General features: G+C 40.2%; 1 protein-coding gene across 2 annotated transcripts; it reads right to left on the bottom strand.

Moving 5' to 3' along the window:
• Positions 1-15,116, bottom strand: si:ch211-1i11.3 (mitogen-activated protein kinase kinase kinase 5). 2 transcript variants are annotated; one of them, XM_067509848.1, is made up of 28 exons: positions 14,574-15,104; positions 14,304-14,449; positions 12,017-12,204; positions 11,664-11,832; positions 11,125-11,231; positions 10,768-10,938; positions 10,117-10,229; positions 9,595-9,754; positions 9,228-9,378; positions 8,874-8,978; positions 8,516-8,565; positions 7,940-8,035; positions 7,176-7,260; positions 6,676-6,809; positions 6,037-6,164; positions 5,492-5,628; positions 5,259-5,364; positions 4,978-5,135; positions 4,554-4,755; positions 4,256-4,424; positions 3,748-3,910; positions 3,288-3,473; positions 3,063-3,168; positions 2,598-2,844; positions 2,245-2,351; positions 932-1,020; positions 746-822; positions 1-586 (listed from the first exon to the last, which is right to left on the bottom strand). In XM_067509848.1, the coding sequence occupies exons 1-28, from the start codon at positions 14,905-14,907 to the stop codon at positions 490-492; spliced, it is 3,981 nt and encodes a 1,326-aa protein (XP_067365949.1). In that variant the 5' UTR covers positions 14,908-15,104; the 3' UTR covers positions 1-489. The 2 variants fall into 2 exon arrangements, with proteins under 2 accessions (XP_067365949.1, XP_067365950.1); XM_067509849.1 differs by lacking the exons at positions 1-586; positions 746-822; positions 932-1,020; positions 2,245-2,351; positions 2,598-2,844 and having other exon boundaries at positions 3,265-3,473; positions 14,574-15,116.
• Between the last annotated feature and the right edge of the window lie 33 nt (positions 15,117-15,149).

Raw genomic sequence — 15,149 nt, 5'->3', positions numbered from 1 at the left:
TCATCTGAGAGATTCAATGTTTATTTTTTAAAATGAGTTTCAACAGTGTGAAGTACAAATAATCCCTTTTCCCCAGAATGCAGTCATTGTTTAAATACATTAGAGTTAATAGCTTAAGTCTGGCTATGTTTTCTGCAAGTAAACCATAGTAAAACAGTGTCATTAGAGGATACAGTACCATTAAAATAGCACTAACCTAGTCAGTCTGCAGACAGAATTGTACCCCATGGCTAAAGTAAAAAAAAACAAAAAAAAAACCATGATGGCAAGATCAAGCTTGTCAGTAAAGGTTTCTACATTCTGCCTTATATGCAATACGAGTAGATATTTGTACCTAACAAATACATTCACAGTTCTCCAAGGTTCAAAATCTCTACTGCTTTACATTAGTTCCCTGCAACATCAGTTATATTCTGCCTCCATTGCTCTAAAGAACACAGGACCAGCCTGTCAATAAATCTGTCCTTTGATGCACAACATCAGTGGCCATTAAAGCAGCGTGTCCTCACTGTCCTCGTTGTGCGTGTTGAGCTGAGTCTTCCTGTGAGCTGTGATGGCTGCCCAGATTCGACACAGCATGCCACCTCTGAAACAGCAATATTACACAGATGTAAATCCAAGGATGCAAATAAGACGTCCTAAACACCAAAGGGGGCTTTCTGATATAACTCAAAATAATGACCATTACGGTAGTTCCTTGCTACATGGTCAGATTGTGTGAGTGTGATGTGTGTGAAGAGCTCACCTGATCCCACAGTAAGTCAAGTCATCCCTGCAGGCCATGTAGAGAAGACAATCCAAGGTGAACTCGTGAGAGAGCAACTAGAGCGTAGGATAAAACAGGTGTGGGTTAACAGTGGATGGATGACTAATACCAACCAGCCTCAGGAGTTAAAAAAAAAAAAGGAAGGTGAGCTACTGTTGCATTTACCTTATCAATGGTGTTTTGATCTACAGGGATAGACTTGAGCCAGCGCACCAAATCCTTCACTTCTGGATTAGAGCTTTTCTGTGAAGAATCTATAAAGTACAAAGATTACAACCATTCAGGATGATTGTTGTGACATGATTTTGATGTTAACACACACACACACACACACACGCACATGCACACACAAAAACAAACACAACATGTTTCCACAGTCAGAATAAATAATGATTATGTAAACTGACAAGTCAAGTTTGAGCACAATTGCTAACGATCCAGTGGTCTACGCCTCAGACAGAAACCAGTCAGGCAGAATCCTGAGCCTGAAGCTGAGGTGTGGTAGAGATCGACTGGCACAAGTGTTAAGAAACAGTGATGAGAATCACTGAGTGTGGTGATTAAACTAAGAGGGCTTGGTGCATTGATGTAACACTGGTCATGCTGCAGCCTGTGCGACTAATCATCAGCTAGACTGAGCTCTTAATAACTCAGTCCTAAACTGATTCCCGGATTTTTTTTTTACCAGCTCTCTGTACTGAGGAGAATAGAATCAGCTTTATTGACCAAGTATGGTAACACACTAGAAACAACACAGTTTGTTCAACAGTAAACAAGATACAGGCAACATAGGAATAATACAAAGGAAACGAATGAAAGGTGCAAATGTGTACAACAGTCCCAAGCACTGTTAATACACATCTTACAGTTCTAGTTAGTTGTAAACTTTATCTCTTTAACTTTTAACTTTTCCACTTCAAATTCTACATAAGTTTGGACAAACTTGAGCTAAAGCAACTGGTAGACTGGAAGAAAGTTTAAAAGCAACTTCATGTGATTCTACTGTAAGAACTTATCAAAAATGTCTGAACTTATGCTTCCTTATAGATTTCCAAATTGTATTCTTTGGGAGTCCAGGAGGCTCTGAAATGTAGAGTCCTGTTTTCTTCCAAGTGAACTCTAAGTGAGTCTCATTTATTTTATTAAAGGTAAGCAGATAGTAGGTACTTGAAGATGATCTTCAATCCTCTCCCAAACTGTTATAAAGAACTATCGCGGCCTCTGCAGTAACCGTCTTTCTTTTTTTAATCTGTTCAGCACCTCGTATATGATAGTCAATGCACAAGTTTAGTCAGACACAACTTTTTTAGAGAAGGAATGACAAAATTATTCTATAATATTTCAGCCAACATTGCCTCATATTTATTTCTACTTATTTATTTTGAATGACTCAGTGCAGGACAACAAGACAGACTATCAACCTACACTAACATCTATAATTATAGTGCAATCTTAATGGATGTAAGAAAAAAAACTACCTTTTGCTGTTTTTCTCAGTCCATCTATCTTCTCCTGTTTGCTCCAGACAGAGTACCTCAAGAGCTCCTGGAACTCTCTCTCTTTGTCGCTCAGCTGACTCAGCAGCCTGAAACACAAATGGTTATCATCACTCAGCAGAAAGCAGTGCCTATCGACATTATTATCAAATCAATGCCTAATAGAGATGACAGACACTTCTTTCACAGCAGACATGGTAATTATGAATGTTATTTTATGCAGCCGTGAAAATAACAAAAATTTCCCCAAAAAGCTAACATTTTTACTCACAGTCGAAACAGAAAAGGCAGCACAACAAAGAAGCATCACATGGAAGAAGAGGGCTGAATTCTACCTTTTGGTCTCTCGTCGTAGAGCTCTTAGCTCCTCGCTGAGGGGACAGTTGCTGTTAAGGATAACGTCTGTAGGGGAGAAGGGGCCAGCTGAGGACAAGGTCTCGTTTATGGGTGCCAGCCGCTGCGTGTCTGCTGATGCCTCCCTCTGGTCAGGGTCAAGAACTACAGGAGTGTCCAGGTCAGATGACTGGTCCTCAGGAGTGCTGTCCTCAATCTCAAATGAGGACTGCAGCTGGAGCTTCAGTTCTGGGAGGGGGTGGGGCATAGACAGTGAATAAACAACCAACATTTGCAGAAAAGTAATCAAAAAAGTAAATAAATTGAAAAGACATGCACTGGATATGCAATGAGAGCAAGAATTGTTAATGCTCCTGCCACAATCTCACTTATCCTTCAATATCTGCTTGTCACTACAAACACTTAAGCTAAACTACTGAATGTGACAGCATACAATAAATCTCTACCTGGTAGCAGTACAGTTATGGCCTCCTGTACTGACTGCCTCAGCAGATTGTCCAGAGCAAACATCCAATGAGGTTTCACTTGCTGCTGCTTCAACACCTTCTTCACCTATGTACGGAACATTTAGTTCAAGAAGATTGTGAAAAAGTGATGTTGACTTAAGGAGCTGTTCACTAAACCTAAAGCTGACAGCAGTGTAATTACCAGTGTGTGAGAAAGTGACTCACTGAATCTTGGAAGCTGAACAGCACCGCCTGCAGGCTGTTCAGAGGCACTCTGGCAGCAAACAGAGCAGCACGAAGGGCCAACAGGCCACTGGTGAGCTGTTTCCTGTCTGGGGATCGGATGTTGTCTCGCAGGCAAATAATGAGCTTGGTGATGTGGTCTGCAGTGAGTGATGATTCCTCATCATGCTTTTAACAGACAGAAAAAAAGTGAGCACGAGGGTACTTTCATTGATTTCAGTCTGATAATACTGAAAGACGTCCTTAACCGCAATTGCGCTTCACTTGGATTGGGGATAAACCAATTGACAATTTTTAAGTGTGAAATTAATTGCAACATTAACAAAAGGTCCATTTTAATTTACCTCTCACACTAGTTCCCCTTAGTTAAGGCTGTGGGTTAAGCCTGTGAGGGGTAACCACACTATGCTTTGAGCCAATGTTGTGACACGTCTTCACACACCTGAGGCACAGAGTCTTGTATATTGAAGATAACATGACTGATGGAGTTCGTGAGAATTCTGTGCAGTGTAGCTCGCCTTTCACTGTCCTTCCTCAGCATGAAAAGACCAGTACTCTCCATGGTTGTGGCTGGACTGCTCATGTCTGTAGAATCCTCTGGTATTCTGGCCAGAAGGTAAGAATGAATTGACAATTAATCGCATCAAAATACAAAGAATAAAAAACAATTGTTGTATATAGTCTACTGTATATATCAAAGTGAATATCCCAGTAAATTAACAGAAGACATAAATTTCAGTTATTCGTGTGTGATTTAAAAGCTATTAAGTATTGCAAGTTTGACTACTGACTGTGGCATGTTTGCCCTTTTTGCACCCAAACAGGATGCAGTCTCGCCAGAGTGACTGAAACTTCACTGTGGTTTGCTACTGATGTAAGATCCTGTGGAACTGTAGATGATGCAGTAATTATAACACTTTTACCTTCTGTTAAGTAGAACTGTAACTCACGGTAGGAAGCTGCTGGAGCTGGGTGGGCTCTCTGAAATTTCATGTGCTCCGAGGGTGGACTGTGGCCTCCTGAGGTCCAGGGAAGCAGACAGGTCGATTGAAGAAGAGTATGAATCAGTGTCCTCCACAAGGATGGAAATGGGTACAGACAGACTGCGCTGATAGTCAGCTGCAAACCCCAGTGAGATTGTGGTTAGATACTGTAAACTGGTATTGTTCCTAATCTCTGACATCTAGCACATTTTATAACAACACCATACAGGTGTTAGAGCAGGTGCAGCAGAAGTGAAACACTCACCAGCAGACAGGGAGTCTTTTTGTTCTGATTCCTGTGGTGCCTTGACCTTCTTCTTGGGGGAGAACCTTAGGAAAGTTTCTGTCAGCAATTCTTCAGCAGTGGCTCTGTTGTCCGGGTTCGGCACGAAACATTTCATGATGAAGCCCTTTGCATGGTCTGACATGCACTCTGGAACCGTGGGGTGGATCTTAAACATCCCTACCTTGATGGGATTTTATATGTCAGACTGAGGACTAGATGCTTAACAATATGTAACGATAGAAATGTTAGGATATTGTCAAGGTTTTTAGGATTTGTAATTTGGGGATTTAAAATCTATAAATATTCTTTGCCACTGATTTAATAATTAAAATCCTTCAGTCAACCACCATTTGTAATTTTATGAAAACACTATCGACCTAAAGCGCAACTTTCCTGCCTTTACCTTGAACATGGCTGCCTGAGGACTTCCCAGCTCATGAAAGGGTGTTTTGCCTGTTGCCATTTCTATGATGGTGCATCCAAGGGACCAGATATCAGCTGGCTTCCCATAACCCCGTGGTCCTTGGTCTATAATCTCTGGGGCCATGTACTGGAGAGTTCCTAAAGAAATAAAAATAATCATAATTGTGAATTGCTATTACTTAAGAAATACAATAGTACAATATATATTTACATTAAAGTTAACTAAATAAAATGTGTGAAACAAGACAAAGTCTTTCTCACCAGTAAATGTCTCAGTACAGGGATTGATCCCTGCCAAACGTTTGGATGTTCCAAAGTCCGAGATCTTTAGCACTCCACTATAGGTGTTTATCAATACATTGTCACCCTGCAGCAAATATATATTCAAAATACAATATTTATACCTTCTTTAAGATTGTGTGTTTAAAAAATAAAAATAAAAAATAAAGAATTTATTGTCAAGCTACCATAGAGTTCCAGGGTGCTCTGCTCACCTTAATGTCTCTGTGGACTATCTGATTGTCATGAAGGTATTTGAGACCCTCAAGAATCTGTTTGGTGTAGAAGATGATGGTAGCTTCATTGTCTTTTAGGGGACCCCATTTAGAGCGCAGGAGAGATGACAAACTTCCTGCAGGTGGGAATGTAAAATTTCATAAGACTGCGAGCAGGATGTTTTTGGAACCACCCACTTCCTCAGAACTGGCTTCCAGTAGACATTACATAATCACACATGCACATTAGACAAATGCTAACTTCCTTGTATCTTAATAAATGCACTGTCATTAAAAAGGACATGCGTTGGGTAGCAGGGCTTCCTAATAATTTGCAATAATAGGCTTCAGTAAATGCACAAGAAGATGTGAATGTATATGAATACAACAAAAAAGACACCATTATACTACATTCTAGACTGACACACTTTTTAAACCAAACTAGGTTAATGTAAATTGTCATCAATGAAGAGCCATTTTCTATGGATCTTTGCAGTTTATAAATGCTGTTAAAAGTATAATAAGTTTATATTCATAATCCACACCTCCTGGTACTTCTTCCATGAAGATCTTAATGAAGCCATCCTGACTGACAGAGCCCAGGTACTGGACAATATTCCTGTGTTTCAGCCTCTTGTGTAGAGCTATCTCCTCATGGAGGGGCTGTGAGTACCTGGGAGACACGGGAATAAAAGTTAGATGTGTTCTTAAGTTTAAAGGGGCAGTGTAGCTTAATTGATAATTACTGGGTATGAAAATGTTCAACATTGGTGAACAAGGTCAAACCTTGTTCACCAATTCGGAAAATAAACTGTTTATTGGTCAAAACCAATGCATGATCCAGAATGCTTTAAAAGTGATCTGAATATCACATTTCTCTGGCAGAACCTCTCATTTCCAAATAACACTGTAGGACATGTTAAAGATCTTTTTGCAGATTATACAGTGATAACAAAGAGTGACATGTTAAAACAATCATCCAACTCCCTCAGATTCCTAAAGAGCACTGGTAGTGATCCAGAGAATGTCTGTGACTGTGATTGCTGCAAAATCCATTGCAATTGCATTAAGGCTATCATACATTCACGTGATGTAAAACTGCCGCTTAGAGTTTCCCAGCCAAGGATGAAAATATATTTTTTTTAAAACAGAAAATAGAAAATGAAAATGGAATTGTTGCGTACGTGCTGTCCTTCTCAGGGATCTCTTTGATGGCAATGCGTACTTGGTTGCTCAGGTCCCTCCCAGCGTAAACCACACCATACGTCCCTTTACCCAGAACCACCTTGTCACCATTCTCAGTGTTCTCATAGATGTACTATAAAAACAAGGTCAAGATGGCACAAATGAGTACATAAAATTATGGGGAATATCACAAGCAGTCAGAGGTCAACAGACAGAAACATTAAAACTGAAAGAAGAAAAAATCTTTCGTGCTGAGACATCTGACATAAAAACATGGTTATATAATGATGTTTTTGTCGTTTACACACCCACACACACACACAGCTGCGGAAAATCTGACACTATGCTATAAGAATGTTTCTGTTGTTTAGAATTACATTTTTCATAATAAGAAGTAAAAAAAACTGCACTTGTTTTTATACTTTTTGTTTTTTATAGGCAAGCAAGACCTAAAATAGGGAACACTGCATGCCAGAGAATTTAACTAAGTACAACTGACCTCTGGTATTTCCTCAGTTAAATGGTCCAGATCTTGTACACGGTCTTCTGCCTGCTGAAGCAGAGAGTTCACCAGCTCACAGAAACTAGTAAGACAACAGCATAATAAACATTAATTCGCTTCATTAATGCTCTTAATTAAATATTTAACCTGAGCAAATATATACCAGTATAAGTAACAAGAAGTGGTATGTAGTCATGCAGAGAGTTTCAAATTTTCTTCAGTTTCTTTGGAAGAATATGGCTCCAGTGGAAACGGTCTACAGCAAACAGTGTCTTGTTTATGTGGTATCAGGAAGAAATTTTAAAAATGCTTTGAGGACCATCAACCATTGATTTTCCTTCCTTTATAGTAAAGTAGAGAAAGGTAAGGTCTTTGCCTGGTCAGCAAACAGGAATCTCTGGTGCTACATACAATATCACTATTATTAAAAGAAACCTTTTTCATGTGTCAACTGATTTTTGATTTGAGAGGGAAAAACTGTGTCTTAAGGGGATTTTGGAGACTGCTGAAGGAAATGTGATTCATATATAGTGAAATTACATCACAGTTTTTTTTCACATTAATGACTAGACTCAGTCTGCAAAACTAGTTTGTGTATTTGTCTGGTTAACCCTGATTATTTTCCTGCACCCTGTAGTGCCTGCCTGTTTATCTCTATGTAGCTAATCAGTTGCTCACTGCATCATGCGCAGTGCCTAACACACAAATGTACACACATGCTCTGCCGCTGTTGTATCTTCGCCAGCTCATTAGTTACTCACCCTTTACAGTGAAGCTCAGAGGGGAAGAAGAGCTGGAAGTCATCTGAGTTGTAGTGAACATACAGGAAGCAACTCCGCTCATCAATCTTTGAAATACTTTTGAAGGAGAAGAAGAAATGTAAAAAAATCAAACAAATCTGACTCATTAAATCAAATTGTTTTAGTTTGTTAGCTATCTGTTTAGAAAAATGCAAGGTTGTGTCAAAAACGGTAAAGAAATGGAGTTCTGCTGAACACAAAATTTTGGCTTTAGGTAAAAAAAATTGGGGGGATTGAATTATTTAATAAATCCTGACAAAGGTGCTTCTCACAGCTACTGACTGTTTTGAGTGATACAACTGCCCACACTGGTGTCAGAGTGATACTAGATTTAGCAGCCACAGAGAAAACAACAAAAACCCATCCAGCTACAAAGAAACAAACCCTGACCCTATATTGAAGAAATAAAAATATGAGCCGGGATTTCTCAGAAAACCTGTCTGTTTTGGGTGAACTGTCTTTGCTGCAGGTCTAAACACACCCAGTAATGAGAGCATGCATTTTAGAGATGTTAGCACATGCTGGAATCTACTTTACCTCACTCCCCGAATTGCAGAGGCTGGGAAAGTCCACTGGTGTAATCCTTTCTGTAGAATCAAAGATGTAATTAAACACCAGGAAAGCAGTCTGTTTGTCTGCTAATAGCACGCGAGCAGGTTTCATTATCATGTTCTGGGGTACGAGGTAAGGTAAAGTGAGGTACTGGGTCTTTCTTTTACGCATTAAAACTCAAAGAACACACCACCTACAGATGAACTAGATTAAACTTGTACTGGACCGTAAATCAGCGTTCAAAAAGCGTCTCCTCCTCTTATGCAAATTCTGTGCTGTTTAGGGATGGCAGGTAATCAGAGACAGATATGTTGCACGGGGTGGGAGCACAGTGGGTCTGCACCTTTAAGTGTGTGATGTGTTTCAGCTGCACAGTGTGATTTTCGTCCTCCTCATTCACACACACAATAGCTGGTTGAAGGACTTTACTAGGCTCCAGAATGAGCACCTGAAACACAGCAATTTAAATTGACATAATGATACTTTACATTAGCCACAAGTTTCATTTATACTGAGAAATCAAAACAGTTTTTCCATTATCTCCTTGCCATATCATTCCATCAAGTATTGTATTCTATCTCAAGCTTACGATCAAACTACACACAGCTGGGTTCCATTTAACAAATGCTAACTCCCACAGAATATGAGTTTTCTGATTATTGTCAATGTTTTTATTAAGGTGACTGTGTTGTCTTACAGGGCAGTGCTCTGTGGACACAGTTGGTTTGCAGGTCTGCAAAAACAGTTTCATCCAAAAGTCCATGGTATCCTGTTTAGCAGGTTCCACTTCAGGCAGCTTGGCAAATTGACCGTAAAGGATGTACGTTTCCATAATGGATGCCACAAACCTGAAATAGAGATTCAAACCTCACAGATTCAATCCAATGAATATAGAAAGAAGAAAAGATTCACTGTAAATGTTCTCTAATCCACAGGTATTTTAGAGGTTTTCAATGAAAGCAGCAATCATTATAAACTTACTCTAGTAACAGACACCTGATAATGATTAAAACCCCTGATCTGCATAATTTGTTAATAATAAGGAATTGGTTCTTAGGACTCACCAGACAGGAGCCTTGAGCTTGTAGAGTTTCTCAGAGGCCTCAATGACTTTCTTGTGCTCATTAACTAAAATGTTTGCTCCAAGGTAGAAGCCGACATCCCAGTAGTCTTTCATCTTCTCTAAGGTACCCTTCCTACCGAGCAGACTGCTTATAGTTACACCTAAACAGCAAAAACCGAGCAAATCAATTCAATAACCAGATCCCTGATTGATGACTTACAGTGTAAGACTATTATGTGCACACACACTATGGGCATTCATCAGTGAATAGAGATGTACTTCAATGATACTAATTGGAACATGAATTCTAAACACTAATATGTACTAAGTGTACAAAATATATTTTTGTATAATTTGTATACTGTGAGCTATGTCCATACAAATGTAAATTGTATGTTGTATTACCCCACCAACATGATGCAATGCATGCCTGTAGTTTAAATGACATGACACACTAAACCTGCAGACCATGAACTTGCATTGCCTCCAAATAATCAAAGCAGGTGTTTGTATCCAAAATCACCTATTTTGCGCAGCTCCATAGAAGAACCAAATTCATGACCGGCTGCCATCATGAGGACCACATTGTTGAGACCGGAATGAAGAGTTGGCTCTGTCTCAAAAGCTTTTCCATACCTGACAAACAATATAAAGACAGGACTGACTAAATATAGTACTACACCAATAGAAAGGGATGAAAATAACAGAGTTATAATCTAAATAAACTGCAGCTCAAATCCAAAAAGGGCCATGACACACCAAGCCGTCAATCAGCTAACGTTGGGCTACCAACAAACATGCATTGGCATGGTTTTTGCGGTGTGTCGATTCAGCAAGCTGAATCGGTGTAACATCTTATTGGACACGTCTTCATTTAAAAGAGGTTTTAAACTGTGGTGATAGTGGTGTGAAAATGGTAAGACAAAATGGTAGCCTGTGTGCGTGGTCTCAAGTCTACTGCTTTCTCTTCTTCTCCTGCAAGTGCAGAACGTCTTCGCATTGTTTTCAAGTCTCACTTGTCAGCTACGACAAAACGTCAAATCAGTTTGTCTTTGTCACCACTAGTTCTTTAACGTTGGTTTAGTGTGTCATGGCGTAATGCTACCTTTCTCATTAGGTGTGAAAAGGCTCTCATGACTAGACTGACAAACACACAAACTGGTAATGTTCGCACCAATAGCAGGCTCGATCTCTGCTGTCCAGATCAGTGAACCCAGAGCTCATAAACATATCTTTGTAGATCCGTCCACACAGACAGTAGACGTCTGATGCCACATTCTCGCCTGACTCCACAATAGGCAAAATTGCCTTCAAAGCCTTTGCACGATCTCCAGGGTGATTCCTCCTGGCATGAGAAAATTGAATCATATCAGGTGTGATGCAACTTTGACAAGGACATTTTTATCTTTTAGACATAAAAGGCCAATTACGGCTTCTGAATCGGAACTCCTCAAAAGACTAAGGGAAAATCAGGCTTAGATTATAACTTTTCAAAGGTGCTTTCTTGTAAGTTAAATTTCAATCGTAGTACCTGTTAAGAGCAAAAATGTAATGAAACTGGATATTCTGATGTCCTGCTACTAGACACATGGGCAGGTTGTTCAGAGTCTCCACCAGTTTGATTATGGCATCATAGTCCTGAGAAAAAAAGCAGAATTATTAATGCTCACATTTCAAAGCAGGTGATATTTTATATGTCTACGTTTAGGGTAAATAATCAGTCATACTGACTGTAGCCAAAATAGATCTATTCAGACTTTAACTGTTATTTGATTAATCCAATAATTGAACCCACATGTAGTCAACCATTATTAAAAGAAATAATTTATTCAATCAAAATGCCAAACATTTGGTTCTACATCTCCAAACAAACATATTTGCATGTTTTACCGTTATCTAATATCAAATTAAAGATTTAGCACTTTGTTTAAATAGAGTAATTCTACTGTTTATTTACACAATTCACAAAGAAAAAAACAATCTACATGTAAAGGACCACAGTTTGCAGCCCTACACACACCCACACCACATTTTTGTAGATCATTTTGAAACACAGACACACACACATACCTGATTGTCCCTGTATGACAACAGCAGATTCATAACAATATCAGGGCTCAGCAGCTCCACGCTGTCCAGGCGTTTTTGGATGTGGCTCAACTCCTCACTCAGGGCTTGGCCACTGAACCGCTCCCGGGCCATACGAATCTCCTGCCTGATGGACTCTCGGAAGTATTCGCTGTCACCATAAAGAGGCAATATAACATTTAACACAATCAGAGTCGGTAATAAACCAACTAAGTGAGGTCAAAAATGGAGGAAGTTGTTTGTTATGGTGCAAGCAAATGCATGTGTAATTTGAAATGATAATCTTTTTAAGAAAGCACATTATGATGGACAGAGACGTGGAGTTTATATCTGACCTGGACTGAATGTGCACGTTGTTGAGCAGATCCACCAGTGTCTCCACCAGTGGAGTAAGCAGGGGTTCCAGCGGGAAACTAGGCTGCATCAACTCTTGAATACCAGTCATTATAGTGGCATCACAGGCAAAGACTTTACCTTGAGGCGACACTATGTAAGGGATGAATGTGTAACTTCCACACTGCTCCTGGAGGAAGACAATACATGCATCATAGAGGAAAACACACACTCGAGGGGGCTGAAACATCAGCAACAACAGTTGTTTGGCTTTTCATACTTGATAACACAACTTTTTGACTCCCAGTTTCAAATCATCTTAGGCTTATGTCACAGACAGAACACCTCCTTCATCAAACCCTTTTATACAGGACATTGAATTATAATTTGTTATAGTTTTTAATTTATAAGATTTAAACATTCTCTAGTTGCAGCTTGCTTTTTTCGATGTTTTTTCTATTATTGTAAATTCAATGTCTTTACATTTTAAACTTTCGATTTTGCACTAAAGATCCCATTTAGGTCTGTGAAACACTGATGGGTATTTTTTAGTGTTATCTTACATTTTTTACACCAAATTATTAATTGGTTGGTGGAGAAAATTATATTTATTTGCAACCAAGGAAACAGCATGCATGGGTGCCCTAAATGTGTGCCCCTTTTGGCCCAAAACCCCAACATCTGTGTTATTAGAACCCGAGTTTTGATGGGAACAATAGTGTCTTAAAACTAGAAGTTGATGCAGTCATAAATATATACACTGTGGCCTCTATAATGTTGGAGGACAAAGACACATTTTAGCATTCTTAACAAGAAAAGAAAAAAGTCACATATGATTACAATAAATACTCTCTGATTTATTTATTTATTTATTTTAACAAACATTTTGACTATATCATAAAGAAACTACAGCAGATATATTACATAATTCAAGGTTCAAGGCACCACATTATTTGGGGGGCATGGCTTCAGAGGTGTTAGCAGCTGCTCAGGTGCGTTTAGTTGCCCAGTTTATACAGGTATAAGAGAACTCTCAGCACCTGTAGCAGCATTTTCTTTTCCAACAGTGGGTCAATCACGGAGGGGGCCTGGTGGCTCAGTGGTAGAGCTGGGTGGGGTTGGGTTCCAGAAGGCACCCAGCCACCAAGGGCCACCCAGATGCCAGTCCCGAGTGCGGATAAAATGGAATGGCATCCGGCGTAAAAACTCGTGCTAAAGCAATCTGCGGAACACGTTTCGCTATGGTGACCCCTGTAGGGACAAGCCGAAAGCGGCTGATTTGTTGTTTCTTATGAAAAACGGAGAAACTAGAACAAAACTGTTAGAGAGGTTGGCCAAACCTTAGGCTTGTTATTAGGTTTACATAATTAAAGGGCCAAAGAAGACCTGCACAGCTGAAGATGAAAGAATTCTCTCCAAAACATAATTAAAATTGCCAAGACGGGGCTCGGACAACACCTTGGATGTGTCACTGACCACTGTTCACCGAAGGTTTCATCAAATACAGAGGCACTATACTGCAAAGTGCAAACTACTAGTTAGCTACAAACACAAAGTGACCAAGTATTAGTTAGGTTAACTCCGAAGTGGCTCTGTTATGCCCCAAGCTCATATAATTTCACTGATAATATAACTACTGATGGCAGGAGCAGAATTAATTTTGACAGGTATTAACACACCCCCATCTACTCAAGGTCAAGCAAATACCTCAAAGCTCACTGACTGCAAGTTCATTCTACAGCAAGATAACGATCCCAAACATCAGGGGACATGCAGAGGAATACTAAGCATACTAACGTACATTTACTGTACCTAACATGGCTGTATCAGAGGACAGTGTATACACTGTTGTAACCTCAAATTCAGCCGGTCATGAATTTGGTTCTTCTAATCAGCGAACTACTATGATTGGCACTGTATGCATGAATTGCACTGTGGTCACACATTTTGGCCCCAGTACAGCACGTGTTGAATTTTCATGTCAGTTCCTATTACACTGAAGTGCTTAGCAATTATTTAAACTTCTGATGAAGTACTTTCTTAATGGCTTTGGAGGCCCTGGCTGTTGAGAGCCTGGGGTCGCTTTCCCCACTTTTAATTTATTACAAATATTACAGTAAATTCAAGATTCAAGATTCAAAGTGTTTATTGTCCTATGCACAGACAAAAAGCATGTTTCCCTGCAAAATGAAATTCTTACTTTGCCGTCCACACTAAATGTCATACAGTGAAGTAAAATAAAAATAGAAAAAAAATGAAGTGAAGTAGTATGTGTTGCTCTTCGGTTACCTTCACAGCCTGTAACGTTAGATCACCATCTTGCTTGTAGCAGTACAGTATTATGTTATTGGTCATACTAAAACTCTCCCTCACTCCAAGGTGATAGAAGAGGGAGGGCTGGCAGAAAGTGTCACTCATCTCGACCACTGCTACATCTGTGGGGGTGGGGTGAACAGGGTGGGTCAATGCGCGTAATTGGCGTATTGCTGCGTCAACATGTTATCCAAACAACCCCCGCTTCCCCTCCTTCCCTTGAAGTAAAAGCATGCCTGCACTTGCCTGCGTTGTAGAAACTATCCAGGACGTCTGTGCTCCCCAGTGATATTCTTTCATTCGGGATAGTTTTGAACACGGCGTTTGCGTCTGCGCAGGCTTCCTTTAGACACTTCAGTGATAAGTTTCCTTCGGTCTGCGGCACCGATGCGCCCACGTTCACAATGTACGCCACGGACAGCGCTCGGGTCCGACTGCGAGGAGAGACGACCTGTTTAGCCGAGCCATTGTCGCTCAACTCGATTGCCAGAGGATCCTGCCATAAACTTCCAGCCGCCACCCACACTGGATCTTTCCTCTTCTCGTGCAGACTCATTCGCCTGCGCTCGGTCGTGTACATCTTTTGCTTTAATGTTCCGTTGCCCGAAAGTCATGCATGCCTCAACCTACTTTCAAAACTCAAGAGCACAGTTACTCGTTCTTGTAATTCCCCAGGTGCGTCGCCGCCTCCGCTCGTGCGACATATCCACTGACATTCCTGGTACTCTTCTCCGGTCGACCCGCCCTCCTGTCCTGCTCCGCCCGCTGACATTTTGAGACTGAAACTGGCAACACAGCCCGACTCTCGCATGACCTCTGCTG

The sequence above is a fragment of the Channa argus genome, chromosome 7, assembly GCF_033026475.1.
Source record: "Channa argus isolate prfri chromosome 7, Channa argus male v1.0, whole genome shotgun sequence".
Lineage (NCBI taxonomy): Eukaryota > Metazoa > Chordata > Actinopteri > Anabantiformes > Channidae > Channa > Channa argus.
This window is presented reverse-complemented; position numbering and strand designations above follow the sequence as displayed.

Coding starts and splice junctions, on each gene's coding strand:
- si:ch211-1i11.3 (XM_067509848.1), bottom strand. CDS start 14,907: ATGTACACGACCGAGCGCAGGCGAATGAGTCTGCACGAGAAGAGGAAA. Junction 12,205..14,303: donor TAACGTTACAGGCTGTGAAG/GTAACCGAAGAG, acceptor GTCTTCCTCCAG/GAGCAGTGTGGAAGTTACAC. Junction 5,365..5,491: donor TAGTCCACAGAGACATTAAG/GTGAGCAGAGCA, acceptor TATTTGCTGCAG/GGTGACAATGTATTGATAAA.